Below are 14086 nucleotides of genomic sequence, written 5' to 3' on the forward strand. Positions count from 1 at the left end.
ATCACAAAGATCAAAACCTCAATGCAATCACCAAGGAGAAGAGGGAATTTACACTCCATAACCAGATTTGCGTCCCTAAACTCTTCTCTTTGTTAATTACATTTTGCCATGTTTAGTATGTTTAAGTGCTTTTTGTGTGTTTACTTATGTTTTGTGTGAATCTATGCTTAAAACATTGAGGACAATGTTTGATTTAAGTGTGGGGGGGGTAACTATGTTGTTAATACAAATTCGTGGGATTTTATCACCCATAACTTCAAATGTTGTTCCTTGCTGTTTTAAGGTGTTTTTAAATTATTTTAGAGTGTTTTAGTGTGTTTTGTTTTATAACTCCGAAAATCACATAAAAATTTGAAAAAAAATGTTTTGAAAAGCCTAAAAAGAGTGTTTTAAGTGCTTTTTGTGTGTTTGTGTCTTAGGGTACCTTCCAACATAATGATAAGGATTTGGTTTGTAATTGCATGACGGTTAAAAAGAGTTATAAACATGGATGAAAGTTTGATTTACTCTTGGTATATGCTTGGTTATGGTTATAATGTATGACTTCACATGCAATCATAAAAAAATTAAAAAAAAAAAATTTTTGTGACATGCTTGAAGGAAGGAACTCAAACAAACGCTACAACCCTGTGAGACTCGAGCCATTACCTTCTTTGGAGAGTTATTTTCTGTGATTCTTTGTTTTCTAAAGTTGTTGCATGATCTCATTATTCCTTGCTTGGTTGCTACTTAGAATGCAATTGTATCATGATAGAACTAAATGCTAGAACTTATATCCATTTCATTCAAAGCATGACATTGAATTGCATAACATATATCAAGATAAAGTTGTGTAGTTGCCACCATAGCCAAATAGACTTACTTCCCATATTTCGTATTTGTTGTAAGTTTTAACCCCTTTGAGCCTTGTTTAGCCTATGTTCTTTAACCCATGTTATCCTTACCTAGCCTAGAATATGACCATCCATGCCTTTGTTCTTAAAGCATAGTAAGCATGACGGAAAATGAATTCCTTTTTGATTAATATGTTGCAGAAAATAAGTGTGGGGGAAGGATTATTGATGAGAGTTGTTGTGCCATAGGCACGGCTAAAAAAAAAAAAAAAAAAAAAAAAGAAAAAAAAATTGAAAAAAAAAAAATGAAAAAGAAAAGAAAAAATAAGAGTTGTTTGAATTTCCCCTATTAGTCTAAAAGTTGTTTTCCGTGCTCTAAAGGGAATTCTAAGTGCCTAATTCAATACTTTGCTCACTATTGCGTTAAGAATGTTTGTTTATCCTTCACCTTTCATTGTTAACCAATACCCTAGCCCCGTTACACCCCTTTGACTTCTATCTTGATCGTTATGTGTTCAATAATGTGGAGTTTGGATTTGATATGAGCTTATGGAATCACTGGTTCTCATTCTAAGTAGTAGCATTCCATTCATGAGATCATATTCATGTCATTATCGTAAATCCAGAAAATGCTTTCTTTGTTATAACATATGTGAGATACTAGTCTTTCATGTTTACATCAATCTCTCACATATAACTAGTGTAGGGTGTGTAGTCAGAAAATCTGTGTGAAAATAGAGTGCATTCTAGTAAGGAATTGAGTAAATTCTCTAAAGCATGTTACTACATTTGAAATGTGTTTTAATTGCTTAATTGTGAACTAGTATGTGGTGACTATGATTAAGAATGTACTTAAGTGTAAAGATGGCTAAAATCTGTGAGAATAATGATTTTTAACTTGTCATGTGCATTGGAAATCCCTAAGACGGTTGTTGGAAGGTTTAGGTTGTGTTTTACTTGTTTAGTGTCGTTTTGTTTATTTGTTATTATTTTGTTTTGCTCGAGGACTAGCAAAAGCTAAGTGTGGGGGAATTTGATAGGAGCATATTTAGGCGACTTACTTAGCTTGTTTTCGTGCATCTATGTTGTTAATTCATAGTTGTTTTAGTAGTTTAAGCCATTTTTGTGTGTTTTTAGGTTCATATAGCTAAGGAAGCAAAAAGATGCATTTTGGAGCATTTTGGAGCAAAATTGGGCTTGGAATGGATAGCATATGCTTGGAGCCAAAGTGTTGGACGAATTTGAAAGCCTTGTATGCACTTTGGACATAAAACAAAGGGCCTAGCCCAATCAAACAATCCTTTGAGCCATGCAAAACCTCTAGCCCAATCAACAACCCTTAGCCACATGCATTCACATGCATCACAACCCCAAAACCATCAAGAAACACCCATTGCCGTGCCTTGCACTTCCCCTTTCATTTTCAGCCATTCCACTTCATCATTACACCACCTTCTCCATCTTTATTCCACATGCATTCATCATAATTCACCCTAGCTACCACCATTCACACACACATGCACTTACTCTTTCATCATTGCACCACCATTCACACACACATGCACTTACTCTTTCATCATTGCACCACCAATTCAACACATGCATTTCCACCTTCCTACTTCATCATTTCAGCCACATATTCACCCACATGCACTTTAATCATTCAACACATGCATTCACACACCAACAACAACTCAATGCCGTGCACTTCCCTTGCCTTTCCACCAACAACCTAGCTCTTTTTCCATCATTATTTCATCCACATGCACTCTCAATCATAACAACCACATTCACTCTTAAACAATCACCCACATATTCTCCCATTCCCCCTATAAAAACCCATGCATTCATACACAAAAATCACATCTCATTTTCATACACAAGACACCACAAACACATCCAATCTTCCCTTTGCCGCAAGCTCCCATTCCATTTCTACACAATCTCTTCTCGGCTTCATTCCATTCCATACACTCTCCCATTTGCAGAAACTGTCCATACACTCTCCCATTCGCAGAAACCATTCAACCTTAGCCGCTCCACCTTCATTTACAACACACTTGGAGCACCAACACCGAAGGCAACTCTTAAGGGATTTCGACATCAGTTTTGCTTCAAGGGTTCTTTCTTCTTAATCCTATGTTCACTCATGTTATATATTTTTATGTCAAACCTTTTGTAAACATGAAGTGTAACTAATCTCTCTCTAGGGATTCGATGTAGCCTTGCAAGATTGCCATGTAGTTAATTCAGAATTCTCATTTAATCTATCTATTTCTTGTTTCATTCTCCGATTTAATTGTGACTTAGTGTGTTGATTTTAATGCTTGATCATCATTTGAATTAACCACAGGTTGTTTAGCCAAGATTAAAGCACACATCTTGCATAATCTTGGTGGATATGTGAATGAATGAAGGGAATGTTTTGCAAACATCTTGCCGAGTGTTCCCTTTGGTTTTGTGAAAGTTTCTTGTGCACTACATATTCTTGATTAGGAACCAAAGTTGCACATCACAATTAGGCTCATGATTAGAGACATTTGATCAAATCCACACATCATATGGTTTATCATATCTAAGTGAAACAAACTCAAGAAATAGGTAGATGGATGAGTATAATCTGATTCAACAAGCATGGCCTTGGGTTAGCAATGGTAAAATCGAATCCCTAGCTTCATCTCCATTGGTACTATCTCATTTTATTAGCTGTTGATTCATTCATTTTGTGTTTACTTCATTTCCTTATGCTTTCAAGTTACAACAACAAATCTGCCTACATTGATTAGTTTTATTTCTCTAGTAAAGAGTTCTTGCAAAACAAGTGATTATATAGGTCCAATTAGTCCCTGTGGATTCGACACCCTTACTTGTGCCATTATACTAAACCTATTTTAGCACTAGGAAGGAAAACAACAATCACCTATATAAAGGCTAGTAAAAAAATATTGTTGACCAATGTGGGACAAGAGAGTCTCAAACTCCTACACATTCGGCACCCTGAGAGCCGAATTTGATATTGAACTTCGCAGAACTAGCAGCCTCGTCTTCAGGCTCTAGAACCCGAAGGCCGAGAGGTGTTCGTTCCTCGGCCGCAATCGCTAGATCAAGAAGTCAGCAACACGCTCAACGCAACATGAACAAATTGTACTCCTTGGCCAGGCTCGGCCAACGAGTTGGCACGCTCCGCATCAACCGAAGGACGTAGTTAGCTCATTAGTTACTTGACTTGCGCGCCACGTAGACTTTGTAATTTTTAGAGTCAACACAAACACGCCAATGTTCGTGTTCACGAAATCTTCCTGTGACATTAATTGAATTTCGCGAACCAGATAATACACAATAGAGAAGGATCTCTCCCCTTCTCTTTCCATCCCTTCTTCTCACATTTTCTATTTTGTCTTTTTTTATTTATAAAAAATTAATATAAGATGTTAACGTAACTTAACTGTGACCGTTCAAATAAAAGAAAAGGGAAGTTAGGAGAAAAAAAAGGGGAAATAATGTTATTCCATGAACTACACCAGAAGCCTTGCTAAATCTAACCATCACAATCCATTTGGAAAATCAGACTTTCAAAGTCATGAGCTGCATTAACTTTGTGATGTTGATAGTCATAATTGCTAACGCGTTTGTGGGAGTAACCAAAGAAAGGAAAACACCAAAATAAGCCTAAATTGTACGCCCATCAATCATGACCACTATTTAATGCAAGAGAAATGTTATTGACATTTCAAAAATTTTATTCCACACTCCTCATAAATGTATTTTTCTTTCTAAATATAGAAAGTTTGAAGTATAGAATGAGAAATTTGGAGTGCTAATAACAATGCCCTTGATGTAATTGTAATTTTTGTTTATTTCTTTTGATACAAGCTATATTCTAACTAAATTCATTAGAACTACAGGAATAAGGATTTGAACAGGTGTGCAAAGACGAGAACACATTGTTTTAGTTAATCTAGCTAAATCCATGTCTTAATTTAGTTGTAAGTTTTATACTCTTTTTCTCGACATTCATATTAACAGCAGTGTATATATAAAATAATAATAATCCGACTGAAGATAAATGGATCTATTAAAATAAAGGAAAACTAATGAAAAAGGTTTGAAAACTTTGAGTTTTAATGAGATGTTGACGTGGTTTAACCATGACCGTTCAAATAGGAGAAGAAAGAAGGAAAGAGAAAAAAAGAGGGAAGAAAATCCTAATCAAATTTTGAGAGCCTTTCATGTTCCTTTTTCTATGTTGTTCTTGTTTTTAAGTCTCTGTGTTTGTTTTGCTTCTATCACATCAGTAGTCAGCTTGCGACTTCCAGGCCTACTTCTCATTTTCTTCTTCTTTTGAAGATCAACAGGATCCTCTCCGGATCATTTTAGTGAAAATTTTAGAAATTTGTAAATTATGTCCATTCATCGTATATTGTACGATTATTTTTTACCAGGTACGGTTTGTATTTAATTTTAAATAAAAATATTTAAAATGATTTATTATCATATAGTGTACAATAAACAGATATGATTTATAAATCTCCTGAATTCTCACAAAGAGAATCAGACGAGAAAACGAATTCTATCGAATAAGCAGATCTTTCCCCTTTTAAGTGTTATTTTTTCTCCTTTTTGACTCTGGTTCTTCTCCTATTTCTATTTGACTGCCTCTTCTCTCCACGATTTGCGTATTATTGAGCGACCAAAAGTTGACTCTGGTTCTTCTCCTATTTCTATTTGACTGCCTCTTCTCTCCACGATTTGCGTATTATTGAGCGACCAAAAGCCTATCAATTCAAAGCGTCCACTTCACTTCGTGCATATAAGTAATAACATCAAGGAAGTTGATTTTTACATTTTTTTAGCCGTCTTTCTAGCATTTGGAATGAATAAAGTGAAAGATGAAATATTTGTTTGGATCTAAAAAAATAATTTGGGCAAGAATGGATTACTTTGAGTTAAAAAGCCATGATTCTCGACGCAGTAGTGATTTTCAAGCTAGTGGGCTTTCAGCCCACAAGAAGACTGATACGACCTAGTCCTTTCAATACAAATAGTTTCTGAAATTGTCTAAAAACTTCATTTTTGTTCCTTAATTTCAAAATCAATCAATGTCATTCTTGAAATTTACTATTTGACATCAACTTTGTTCTTATGTTAGGATTCGGTCAACTATATGATTAGTGTGTTGGCATTGCATACATGTGGAATCTACAAGTCAAATGATATGTTAACACATGGATTACAAATAAAAGTAATGAATTCTTTCAAATTCTAAAATTTATAAAAATAAAATAAAAAGCAAAAAGAATCCTTAATCTTCCTCCACCTCCAATCCTTAATCTGCCACGTGAATACACTAACAACATAGCTGACAAAATCCTACCAGAAGGATCAAATTGATGTCAAGTTATAAACTACAAAAAATACTAAATTACATATCAAAAATCCCGAAAATGAAAGTAAAAATTCGTCCAAATTACACACCAAAATCATAATTTAAACACAAACCACTTGTTTAATTGGATTGTTTTAACTTTTGACCCACAAAAACCAACCCTCATGCTCACTTTTTTTGTTTGGGTTGAAATTTTTTTTATCATTGTATTTATACTTAAAATCTTTTTTTTTTTTTTTTTTGTCAAACAATAAATTTTGTTATATGTATGTTAAATTAGTATCGACGAAATTTAAACTCACGTCGTCATATAAGGGTTTACCACGTTTTTACCACTGTAATAAAAGACCACTTGTTACTTAAAATCTATTTTGATCATCATGTTTTACTGTACAAAATTCACACAGTGGTCAAAGACTCAAAGCGTGGTCCAAATTAAAACTAACCCAAAATCAGGTTGACCCGATCCAATAACTAAAGGACCGGGTTCGGACCGAGGGAAAACCCAACCCAATGGTGTTAACAATGGTGTTTTCAATTGTTTCTGGGCAGCGGCGGCAGCAGCAGCAGCCGCAGCCTCCTGCAGCTGCAGATACTGCTATTTGTCTGCTACCTCCAATGTATGTCTCCTTCTCCACCTTTTTTCAGTAAATTCAATGCTTCAGTTCTATGCCTATCAAAATTCTCTGTGGTGCCCTCCATGGCAATTTTGTACAGGCCAGGGGATACCATTTTCACCTTTTCTTTGCACAGGTAAATTCAAAATTCAATTTATTTTTTACCATTTTTACCTGCCGTTTCTTCAGTTACTGCAAAATTCTGCTTTTTTGTGAAACGGGGAAGGTCTAAACTTTATATTGTTTCTCAATTTAAATTTATTTTTTTGAATTTGATATTTCTTGTAATGTATATTGATCTTGTATGATCGTCCAAAGCAGAAAATTGGAAAGAGAACAAATATATGAACAATGGGAACCCACAAAGTTTAGAAATTTTTTACCATTATTAAATTTAATGGCAGTGTTTAATTCATATGAATGGATTATACCCATTTTTCTTATTTCAGTTGGGTCTGTTTCTAAATTCTACAGGATAAGAGGATTCGGTTTTGGTTGAGTTAAGAGGCTAGTTATTTGGTTCCTAAGTTGAAAAGACATATAGGGAATGAAACAGAAAGTCATTTAGAGTAAAGAAATGGATTTTTGTTAGGTTGGATGAAAATTAAAGGATTCGATTCAAACTTCCCTTTTTGAAGAAAATGTACATTCAAAGTCCTTATCTTTTTTATAATCTATCATCCAGTCTAACCGCGGGATTCACTTGACTGTGGAAGGCTTTATGAGGTAGCGATGTAACATGTAATTGCGTTTGAATGAGTCCTGTTGATTTCTGTGACGCGTCGATGAGTTTATGAGTTATAAGCCATGGATGTCAATCTTACTACTAGCAGAAACCCCTTCGCTACTTTATAGTCATGATTTGATGCCTCTCCTACTATGACTTCAATTGGCTCATGCCAAGTGAATCGTATATTTATCATGAGCAGTTGATTTGTTGTAAGCAACCATGTATGAACAGAAGCATTTATTTCATCAATTTTGTTTCTAGGGTTTGTGAAAAACTGATCATTGTCTTTTATAGGAGGCGAATAAGAATTGATCCATGTTTGATTACCTAATTTCGGTACATCATTACAAAAGATATGCCTGTTACTAACATGAATGGTCATTTTTCTTTTGTTCTTTACAAGGATGTAGAGAAATTTTTTGTTATCCCAAATTTTTCATGGAGAGATATTTCAATGGTGGCAACCTCTCCATGTTTATTTCATCTGTTCTATAGGTCATTGCATATGGACATTCCTTTCAATGATATGTTCGGCCTTGTGGTGTGTGGTCTTTTGTTAGGTGAGGCCAATGGTGGAATAATTTTTTTTGTTGAATTTGTTTTATTTCTGTAGAAATGAAGGAAATAAAAGAAAGTTAAAAGAATGTGACTTGCAATGGCTTATGAAGGCAATGATCACGACAGAAAAGTTCTCTATGTGATTTGTGTGAATACTAAATATGAAGATGACAGAAAAGTTGAAATTCAAGTGAAAACATCAGCATAAGCCCATGTCCAACCAGGAAGTGAATGGTAATGTTAGAACTTTGTCAATAAAAAATTAATTTAGCAATGAACATAGCTTACAAGCATTTCATTTCTTAGCAGAAATTATCTCGACCTTGGCATTGGTAAAACCATGCTAAGATATAAGTATTAGTTACACAGTATAAACAAGCATTGCATTTCTTATACATAATACTTGAATGAATAACTATTACAAAATATGTTTTTGCACAATGTTAAAGTATTCATCGTATTTAGAGTAATTTGTTGGATATATTAGTCACTATTATCACAAAAGGTAACAAGTTATTTACTGGGTAAATATTACAACTAGGTTAAGAAAAGAATCCAAAAGATTGGCTCATTATGGGAGCGGGATAAATGAGTAATATGGAAATGTATCAGTACCCTTTATTTTCTCGGGATTCTCACTACATAATCGGCTAATCTTGTTTCACCTACCACTTGTTGCAATGCATGAAAGCTTCGATTGCCAGGTAGTGAGAAACTTTGTTGGTTGATGTGCTTTATAAGTTATCTGCTTCTTTCTCCCTTGCTCAGGAAAACAAATTTTCCCGTCTCTTTGCAAAAAGTGGCCTGAAGGGTTATTGTTATTGGCGAGTTCTTTCTAGATCTATCATTACTTTTACATTGTTTTAATTATTTTCACTTCATCCAGCAAGCAAGATTATTACTTATGAGTCAACAAAAGATTTATTCTGAAAGAGGGAAAAATTCCAAGGAATTTCATAATGTAATTGCGAAATTGTGTCGTCTGAAAAATGATTTCCATTCCTTCACATTTTTATTAGAATGCATAATTTCAAGCTACAATCAGACTTGATGTTGGTATGGAACGAGGGTGCTCTGATTTCGTTGTTGATCCCCTTTACCTATGAGTGCTGTGATCTTCCAAATTTGTGCATGAGGTCATACCTTTTCTTGCACCAATTTAAGAGGGATTTGTATCATATGTTTGTTTCTGATGTAACTATCTCTTCGTAAACACTGTCCAGCTCTTGGAATTAAAATTGTCAGTTTCATATTCTCTAGATATCTGAATTGTTGTATGATTATAATTGGATCTGGTTGACCACATGAATGTTCTTAACGCATTGGTAAAGAAAATTTCAGCGTTTGATGTTTATGTCCATTTGTATTAGTTTTACCCTTCCTTTTTTCGTTTGTGATAGAGTTCCCGGTTACTTTGTTTTCTTTTGACCTTTTTTGTCTGTCAATATAAAGCTAGGAAAAGTTGAAATAATTATCAAAACATCTACAAAAAATTAAAGGAAATAAGTGGAAATGCTTCTGAAACCATAACCGGCTGATAAAACAAGCAACTGAGGACATGGTCAGGGATTTAACCCAGGTTGTTCCCTTGGAAAGCAAAGGTACCACAGAGCTGTGCTCACAGCCTCACAGGTTCTTCCTGCGGATGTTTGTATCCTTGTAGCAACAAATCAATCTCACCTAATAGCTGGAGTTCAAGCTACTGTAGTTAAACTAGGTATATATCTGGATATGTCAACAGATAATTGCAAGAATTTTTCAAATCAATGGTCATTTCCTGAATTCCAAGTTTTGGTAAATATTATATGATAAAATTGTTGACTCTGAGAATGATATGTACAACCAGGAGAATAACTTGCAAGATGCAGTTCTACATGGCACTATGGCTTGCTCAATTTGATAGTTTAAAATGACTATTCGTTACTGTGAATTTGTAAGTGAGAATTGGAACGGGTTTCCCAAGATGAAATATGGTATTATTTTTGTCATTTGTAAAGACTGATATTACTGTAAAAAGACAAATGTTTGTTAACAATTTTTGTTAAGAGATACTACTATCAAAATTTTGAGATGCTCTCCATGTATAGTGTGTTTATTTTTTGGTCCAGATTTTGCAATTGCTTTTGAAATAGAAGTTTGGACAAATAAATAACTTAGCTGAAGTATATCTCTCTGTTTTTCTGAGCTTCGGATGTTGTCATTGTTTCTCCATGATAAACATATGAAACAAAAGATTGCCCTATTCATGCTGCAGACGGGCTCATTTGGAAAACTGTCCAGGTGGTATAGTTTATTACTCTTGAAACAAAAGCCCTGAGAGCAGACTGAAATGGATAGAGCTGTTGCACAACGTACCTCAAATGTTCTGCTGAGAAATCACAGTGCTTGGTCTCATGTGGAATGTCTGGAAGAATTTTTCAGGGACATTCTGTCAAGGCTTCCTGTTCATTGCCTCTTAAGTTCCAAGTTTGTTTCTAGACATTGGCGTGGACTGATTCACAGAGCACAATTGGCTGAATTGCATTTTAGCCGATCAGCAGAAGATGTGCTCTATATAGTTTATTCTTGTACGGATGCTGTGAAAACTTTGCATTTGATTGATGGTAATGGGGTAATCACTGAAGTAATAACTCTTCCTCATTCTGAAAATCTGTCATCTCTTAGAATGATTTGTTCCTATAATGGGTTGACATGTTTCACCAACTATCCCTGGTATATTCACTCGAGAAGGATTCAATGCAATCCTGCGACTCATGAAACTAGGGCACTTACAATAGGTAGTCCATCAGAAGCGGAACTAGGCATGGGGGTTGCCTTTGGCCAAGGAGTCAGTAAGTACAAAGTATTTCACTTTTTCTCCTCCAACTTTGACGACGATGACAAAGAAGAACTCAACCCTGAGTGTGAGATATTTTCATCAAGCACTGGAGCCTGGAGAGGCATAGGTCGTGTTCAGCAAAGTCCTCTTGGTGCACATCACATAATTTGTAATGGAAAAGTTTACTGGTTTATGGCTGAAGAGGAAGACCGCGAAACTGTTGAAGACGTTCTTTCAGTGGATATGGAGGGGAATTTTAAAACTATCGAACTTCCGGATGATACAACTGACTGGTCCTACCTAATTGATCTTGATGGTTGCTTATCATTTGTTGTTGTAAACTGCGATGATCGTCTGTAGATGAAGGTATGGATTTTAAAGGATGAAAATGAGTGTTTGGGAGTTGAAGTGCTGGGATTATACTCCATTCGCAGATGATTATGAGTTGCTCAACTCTGTAGCTGCTAGAAAAAATGAAATTATTTTCATGACTACAATTTATTGTTACATTCTTAACACCGACAGGACTACCTGGAAGCGAATTTATTTTGCTGAGTTCGTTGAATGGGATTTTTTTATTGTCTTTCCATACAAGAAAAGCCTTCTCCTTTGTAAGTACTCTAACTGCTTTCAATTTATATGTTTTTGGAATAGTTATTCATTGATTTTTGTGTCTCTTCTGCTTTAAATTAGTGGGTGTTTATCGAAAAGTATTTTGAATTGCGATCTTTACCCAGTAGAATCCTATCTTGAATTGAACCAACTATTTACTTGTAGTGCAACCATTTTGATAGCTTGGGCTTGGCTTAAACCAAGCAGTTTTTGATATCTATTACTTGTGAACTTTTCTTAAAACAGGTAACTGATTCTACATTCATCAAGAGGAGATGGAAATAAAGCGAGAAGCATGATGCTCGCTCTGGTGGGTTTCTTTTCAGTTTGAAAACATTTCTGGTGGGACTCTTATTCTCCAGTTTTAAAAGTTTATTTTACTTTGGTTATTTTAGTTTCCCTGCTCTGTACTCGAGGAGTAACAGTTGTTTATGTATTTCTTTTGTTGCATATCCTGGATATGTTGAGCGTTTTAACTTTATCCCATATGAACCCGTAGAGTAACAGTTATGTATTTCTTTTGTTGCATATCCTGGTTGTGTTGAGTGTTTTAACATTATTGTCTTACCCTTATAATTCTACCTTGTGTTTGATTGCTGTCTTCCCATTGCTGTCTTCATTGGTTTCACAACATAGTTTTACATGAGCCATAGGCTGTTCTTCAAGAATCTTTTCCACAATTATAATAGTATACATCATTCTAGCACTGACTACTAGTAATTCAAGTTCACTTGTTTCTCTATGATCCCGTGAACTTCATGGAAAACTGACTCTTCTTTTACACATCGATGCTTCTTGCCTGTAGTCGTTTGACGTTTCCAGTCCGTTGTACCAAATTTACATCTCCTTTGTTGCATTGTCTAAAAGCTCACCCTCCTCTTGTTGTTTTCACATCAACAATCTCATTGAACATCTGAATGCACTTCCTAATATGTTTCCTCTTGATTACATTCAAAGCGTATATCGAATGGAGCTCGGTTTTGGAGAAAGAGGCGAACTCTGGGCGTTTTCTTCTTGATCTTATTGCTCTTTTATTTGATCTGCCTTCCAACAGCTCCTCACCTTTCCACTCTCAATTTATCTTTCTTTTGGCCAAACCTTGTTCTCTCTCTTATCTCTCTGCCTTAATGATTCGATCTCATTAGATAAAGGTTCCGCTCGTCCCATTTCTCCTCCTGCACACTCTTGTTTATTATTGTCCGTTGATTTCTCCGTTAGCTTATCTATCAAAAGGCTACAAACAAGGTGTGCAGGGAGAGAAGCATGGTGTGCGCAAATTACTTCGCTAGAAAAAATCATTAAAATGTTCAATGTTAGTCAAAACTAGGGAACATTTATCGAGTAGTATTCGACATTAGCTAGTGTTGTTGGAGATGCGCTATGATATTTGGAGGGACTACTTTGTTTCTTGGTGCTTGATTATTCGACTTATATATACAATATAACTCGAGTTAGCTGTCAATCTTCTTTTTATTCCAAACTTGAGTTTTGTTCTGCCTTCTCAATGTTGAATTCAATTTATGGGTTTTAAGAATAGACAGACGTACAAATGTTCAATCTATGTAGTGAAAAAAATGCAAGCTGTTCTTGTGCAACTAAGCGTAGACTTCGTTTGTTTCTTTCACAAGCCAAATTTTAATGAGTCAAAAATAAGTCGAATCCGATACAAACTCGAGTTGTTTTGAGCAGTCAAACATGATAAAATCATAATTTACAATGAATACTTTTCTAACGGAAATTAAAAGAAAAAAGGTGAGATAAATTGCTTGAATTTGTGTAATCGACTAAGAACAAAAATTGTACTTAATGGCTAATGGATTCTTGGTACGTTATCATGGCAATTTCCAAATAAATTGTAAATCAATACATGTTTGACCTATATATGTATCTTTTCTTAAAACAAATGTATTATTGGAAGAAAATTTAGATTTAGTCAAGTTGGATAGAGCAGTGCGATCCACTTTATGCATTCAAGTTTGAATCTCTTTGCATTTAGTTGACATAAATTTAGTGAAATTATCATATTGTTTGTGAAAAAAAGAAAAACGTTGTGTATTGTTGAAAAAACTATCCGACTAAAATTTAAAGAAAGATTAAATTCTTGGAGATGGCACTTTACGTAATGTCGGAATGTAATTATGTTTATGCACCTTGTTACGGATTTAATCTTCATTGATTCTCCTCCTCACTAACAGCTAATTACTAAAAACAAAATTCTCAAGTGCAAAATTAGGAAAAAAGTAAAAATATATTTATTTTTATTGCTTTTTATGTAAATTTATTTTGTTTGTTAATTACTTTTGCCAAGTAAAGGGAAAAAGAAATCCCCTCTAAATCTGTCCCATCAAATCCTAAAAATCTGGATCCTTGAAATTTGATCAAATGACTACAAACAGGTGCCCCTCTAAAAGTTATAATAATTGTAGTCGTTTGATCAAATTTCAAGGGTTCGGATCTTCGGATCTCTAAGATTTGGTAGAAGAGATCCGGAGATAATATCTTCCCATACTATTTGACTAATCCTGGCGTGCA

At 34.8% G+C, this 14086-nt stretch overlaps 1 protein-coding gene across 1 annotated transcript; it reads left to right on the forward strand.

Moving 5' to 3' along the window:
• The first annotated feature begins 6779 nt into the window (after positions 1–6779).
• On the forward strand, positions 6780–12077 carry LOC137743415 (putative F-box protein At4g17780). The gene is made up of 4 exons (XM_068483301.1): positions 6780–6972; positions 8180–8358; positions 10379–11553; positions 11801–12077. The coding sequence occupies exon 3, from the start codon at positions 10454–10456 to the stop codon at positions 11300–11302; it is 849 nt and encodes a 282-aa protein (XP_068339402.1). The 5' UTR covers positions 6780–6972; positions 8180–8358; positions 10379–10453; the 3' UTR covers positions 11303–11553; positions 11801–12077.
• The last annotated feature ends 2009 nt before the right edge of the window (positions 12078–14086 follow it).

This window comes from Pyrus communis, chromosome 8 (genome assembly GCF_963583255.1).
Source record: "Pyrus communis chromosome 8, drPyrComm1.1, whole genome shotgun sequence".
NCBI classification, from domain to species: Eukaryota; Viridiplantae; Streptophyta; class Magnoliopsida; order Rosales; family Rosaceae; genus Pyrus; species Pyrus communis.